This window comes from Durio zibethinus, chromosome 19, assembly GCF_047325235.1.
Source record: "Durio zibethinus cultivar Kanyao isolate XHJ-2024 chromosome 19, ASM4732523v1, whole genome shotgun sequence".
Lineage (NCBI taxonomy): Eukaryota > Viridiplantae > Streptophyta > Magnoliopsida > Malvales > Malvaceae > Durio > Durio zibethinus.
Window position 1 is genome coordinate 24,321,780 of NC_143180.1, and position 6,000 is coordinate 24,327,779.

Below are 6,000 nucleotides of genomic sequence, written 5' to 3' on the forward strand. Positions count from 1 at the left end.
ATTTGTAAACCCCAAGTTATCTCATTGTCAAATAGAAAGGATAATGAAAAAGACATATGAAACAGGTTGAGAAACAAAGGCAAAAGCCTTTCCATCTGTCATTTCATGTGGGAATTTAATTCCACTTCATTTTTATCTGTAATGGTTTTTGAATTTAATGGTGTGTATCTTTCATATCCCATTTTCTGTTAAAAATAATCTTACATTGTTACAAGTCGATAATATTTAATCTTTATTTATATAAATTAAAACATTTAGTCATAGATTGAATAACTATCTAAACGTTTAATCTCAAATTGAACATTTAGTCTATTAAAAATAATTAAACTTGTAATAAGTTAAAGGGTTTCTTTTTTTACAATTAAATGTCTTAATTAGAGATTAATATAAACCCAATTCAAGCAAATTAGTACTATAACAAAGAATTGCATGTCTTATCATCCAATGCTTTGAATTTGATTGAAACACATATAAATTAAATAATCATTATAACTTTTTATTGATACTATATATATATATATATATATATATATAAATTATTACAATAGCATGCATTGCAATTTGGATTATGATGAGTTTGAACAAACTGTTCAATAATGAAAATTTGATAGCCCAAACACAACAATCAAACATCTGAAGTGGGGGCAAAGACTAGAAACTAATAACAACTCTGTACAATACACCAAAGAGAAAAAGATAAAAGAAGGAAAAACAACAAATTAATAACGTCTCGAAGTCATAGAAATTAATTACTAGTACCTTGACCTGAGGAATGGCTAACAATTGATACCAATGCTTTCTTAATGTTTACCATTGACTGATATCCTCTAAACTCATTCAGATTCCTTTGTCTAACCCCAAAACACAATGTCGAAGTCGGTGATCCCAGGCCTTCCTTATCATAATCATCCATGCAGTCATGAACGGGTGACCTCGAACATGAAAAATAGCTCCTTCGTCCATGAAATAAATTTTGATTCAGGGAATTAGCTGATGTAGAAGAACCAGAACCATGCACCGATGACCATGATGATAAAGACGATGAAGATGACATAGAAGACCTTGAAGAAGATGGAGAAGCATGGTTTTTTCCAGGAGTGATCAGCCTGGGAAATATGGAACTCAAAAGGGTTGGTTTCATGCTCTTTTTCTGCGTTGATTTTGACTTGAATGAGGAATGATACGAAGGAGGGGGAGTTAAAGGAGGGAGCGTAGTGTCATATGAAGGATGTTTGGGTGTTCCAGGCTGTGACTCCCACATGAATGGAACAGCACCTGAAGCTCCTCCATAGTAGACCCTGCAAGAAGAATTAGCCATGGAAGTTTCCTTAGACATCAGCCTGGAGAAGAACTTGTCATCTTGCTTGATTTTGAGACCTTCCTGATGCTGCTGCAGCTCATGGCTACTGTCACTCAACATTTTGGAAACTGTTGTCGGTTCTAATTTTTTTTTTTTTTTGAAAGGGTCTCTTATTTCTAAAGGCGCTCAAGATCCGAAGTCGAAGGCTACTAAACATCAGAACGGAATATTTCAAGGCCAAATAACTTGTCAAGTCTAGTCCAGTGGGATATAATTAATGCTCATGCAAATTTTGGCTGTTAATCAATCGATAAAATTTTGAATTTATTATATATTGTGCATAGTTAAAAAAATATACGATCTTTAAATTCGTTGAAAGAGAATATTATACCTAAACAAAACTTAAAGACACCTTAACCTTATTATAAAAAAAGAATTTGCACCAAGGATTTCAATGAAGTGGCACTTGTTTCAATTAATTATTAATATCTTGCAGGATTAAACTTTGATATAGATCTAATTAAGAAGAAATTTATTGAGAGGAACAGATCTATGGCGGATAGATTGCTTGGAAATTTAATATGGTAACTCTACGTTACTAATTTTTTTTTTTTTTGAAGAATCTGAGTCATTGATGAGGCAGATTGATGTGGGCTCATGTGGACCGCTCATCATTATCAGTACGAGGGAAAACAGTTGAGCAATGACGACGTTTTGGTTGCGGGTGAGTAAAGCACTAATAAATGAGAACTCGTCCTGGTCCATGATTCCATCTAAAGCTGTTGGTTTGATTTGATAGAAAAATTATAGATACACGTCCAAATGCTTCATCCATTTTTTTATGGCTTAGATTTCAGCAAAGTTGGAATTCAATCCCGACTTTTATTAAATTTTTTTCTTCAGTTTCTTTAAGCTTCAACTTATATATAAATATATATATATATATAAGTATGTATGTATATAAAAACAATATTGATTCCAACGCGTTGTTGGAGGAGTTAAATTTTTTATTATGTTTCCTAAATTATATATATTTTTTGTAAAATATAAGCATCAATTATATGGTCAGGAGAAGTTCATAAAGTATATTACATTACAAATATAAAATTTGACAAACCAAACCATCGGTCTTACCAACTTTCATGATATCAATAATAGAGCAATTACACTACATAGCGTATTTATTGAATCAATGTTATCATAGATAATATTATATTATAATATATGTAAAAATCTGATAAGATTTATTTATGTGAATGTTTAAATAGATTATTCATATTATTTACACGTCAGATAATTTTAAATAATTTTATTCAATCAATTATTTAATTTTTAAAAATGGTAAAGTTTCAAACTTTACATTTATCCAAGTCTTTCAAAAATTATAAGTTTTATCCTAATTTAAATCTGAAACCATAAAAAATCATACACTGTTTAAATCAATATTCACATAAATTTAAATAAATAAAATTTGCGGTTGAATCACTGTTATTTTCTAATTTTTTTGCCTTTATTTTTCTATGATTTAAAATAAAAGAGAAAGATATTTTATCTTAATTTAAAATTACATATATATCTAAATTTCAAATTATACTAACTTATTTTATTTTAATTTAAAATTAAACTTAGATAAATTACATTTTTAAATTTTTAAAATTTTAAATTTAAATAATTATCAAATATATATTTATAATTTCTTCTAAAAATTAATTTTTTTCTTTATAAAAGATAAGAGCAATAAGATTTTCGTCATAAAAATTTGGAATGATAAAGTCTCAAAACAAATATGAAAAAATCTTTATGATATATCACATGAATAAATTTCAATTTTCATACTAAAATTATATATACTTTTAAAAGTGTATATAATTGTGAACAAGAGATTGATTTTTTTATTGAGATTTGTATGTAATTTTACTTTCATAATTTAAAGCTTTCATAATAATTTATTTATAGAGGGCTTTAGTAATTTTAAGCTACAAATTATAGATGATTATGAATATTTTATTTATCTATATATAATATGAAAATTAATATAAATTAAAATTTTAAATTATAAAAAATATAATTTAACAATTATTGTAACTAACCATATGTTACTTTCATGTCCACTAATCCATATGCAGGTACTAACAATTATGTTAAGCTCTTTAACAATTATTGTAACTAACCATATGTTACTTGAAATAATATATAGCAAAATCCAAAGCATCAAAGAAAGAATAAAAATGATGGAATGGTAGAAGATTAGGGTTTTTCTTTGGAATTTGAAAGGGGTTTCGAAATTAACCCTTCTTTATTCCTATAGATTCAACCTAATAACTTGCAATTTAGTAATTCAATAATTAAATTTTACTAAAAAATAAAATCATAATGGAAATGAGAAGTTTTTTTTTTTTTTTTAGAAAATTGATAATAAGATCTATGTGGCAATAAATGTTGTGGACATCAATTTGTCCAGAAGTATAAAATACAAAGTATAAGTATAAAATACGAAATACAATAAAAAAATATGAAAAAAAACAGAATAGAACAAAAAAATTGACGATGGTAGTGGTGCCATCCCCGGCACCACTGCCACCACCCGTGCCACCAGACCCACCAGACCCTACACCCCATCCTTCTGATCACCAGACCCTACCCTCCACCCCTCGAATTAATCCTTCCGTTGACGAAACTGTCAGATATGGCCAAAATTAATAAAAGATGCATGGGGCTCGTGTTTACACCTCTATCGAGCCCCATGCCCTTCCCCCCAAACACACATGGCTGGAGCTCTATAAATAGAGCTTCTAGCGAAGCCAAAAAAAGAGGAGGAAAAAAGAGGCGAGACGCTGCAAAAAAAAAAAACTAAAAAAAAAATACAAAGAAAAAGATACACAGTCCTCCCCGTGGGCAAGAACCCAGCGCCGAGCTTCCTGCACAAAAAAGAAAAAAAAGAGTCAGAACACAAAAAATATATAGTTTCACCGAAACTTCACCAGTAAATCTTGAAATTTTGAGACTCCTTTTGGTGAAAGGAGGTCAAATCTGCACTTAGGGGGTCGAAAAGAGTTTGTGAGAGAATTTTAAAATTTTTCGACATCGTCGACAGCGGTCAGAACTCGCCACCGATGAAGACCACGGCGACCGTCACGACGGACGGCCACCGGCACCAAGTCGGCCTGAAAAAGAAAACAGAGGAAGAAGGTTTTTTTTTTTTTAAGGAGGAAAGAATGACCGAGAAAAAAAATTTTTGCTCTTTTATATAAATCGTCAGGCCCAAAACGACGTCGTTTCATTAAAGGCCCAAAACGACGTCGTTCAGGACAAGGAGGATCGGCGCGTCAACCCGCGACTTGACCTGGGGTCCGTGCACCCGACCCGATGACCCGCTTCTCCATCAGCCTCTGACCGATCTAACTAGACCGGAATCGAACTACCCAGATCGAGTCGAACCACCAGACCGAACCACCGAACCGAAATGCTCGTTGACCGAACTGTTGACCGGTCCGGTTCAGGTAAAAAAAATTTTTTTTAAAAAAAATTTTCTTATTTTTTATGTGTTATTTTATTAATATTTATGAATATTAAAATAATTATATTTGTTAGATTAAATGATGAAATTGTGGTTAAATTTTTTTATGTAATTATGTTAATTTTTAAAATAAACTTTAAAAACAATTATATAAAAATAAATTTAATAATAATACTAAACTAATAAAAAATATAAGAAAAAGAAATTTTTATCCGACGACGAGATTCAAAGGTATTCTTAGTGATGCCTACGAAATCTCTAGATGAGAAAATTTTTTCTAAAATATTACCAGTGTATTAGAATATTTATAGAAAATCTTCAATATAATAAAATTTTCATTTTTCTTCAATTTTTTTAAATAAAATTTTCTTTTTTAAAATAATAAATAAAAATTTATTAATATATTAAAAATAAGTAATAAAAATGAAAGGAAAAGAAATTTAATCCAATGATGGGATTCTAAAAGTATTCCGAGTAGAGATGCTTTAAGAAATCTCTAGGTAAGAAGATTTTTTGTAAAATATTACCAGCGTATTGAAATATTTATAGAAAATCTTCAATATAATTAAATTCCTTTTTCTTCAAAATTATTATTATTAAAATATTAATAAAATTTCTAACAAATGAGATTAAAATGTGTGCATAAACATGATAACATTTTGCATTGCATCATGACATTTTTTACGAAAAGTAAATTTGAGCCTCCGAGGATGAGATTCTAAGGTATTCCGAGAAACGATGCCTAAGAAATCTTTAGGTGAGAAAAAGTTCTTCTAATGTTACCAACGTACTAAAATATTTTAAGAATTATTTCAATAAAAAGATTTTAATTTATTTTTCTCGAGAATAAATTTTTTTTCTAATAAATAAAAAATCAAGGAAACTATTTTTTTTTAACACTGAAAATTGGACTATTTTTATCAAAATCCAAAGATAACCCGTTGTTAATTGGTACCGTTTTTAACAGGCGTTGTGGGGGTGCTAATCCTTCCCCACACGTAACCGACTCCCGAACCCAGACTGTTTCGCAGACCAAAAAATTATCTTTTTTAATAAATTTTAATTAATTTTAAAACTTTATTAAAAGGATATGTTTTAATAGGTGGCCAATCACACCTAGCCAAAAAAGATTGGTGGTGACTCCATTTTTTTTTATTTTGTTTTCAAATTTCGTCGGGCGGAC

The 6,000-nt window shown here is 29.6% G+C and overlaps 1 protein-coding gene across 1 annotated transcript; it reads right to left on the reverse strand.

Moving 5' to 3' along the window:
* Positions 1–562: 562 nt before the first annotated feature.
* Positions 563–1,816, reverse strand: LOC149513571 (uncharacterized). Its single transcript, XM_089748211.1, has one exon. It carries the CDS (start codon positions 1,418–1,420, stop codon positions 746–748), a length of 675 nt encoding a protein of 224 aa, XP_089604337.1. The 5' UTR covers positions 1,421–1,816; the 3' UTR covers positions 563–745.
* Positions 1,817–6,000: the final 4,184 nt, after the last annotated feature.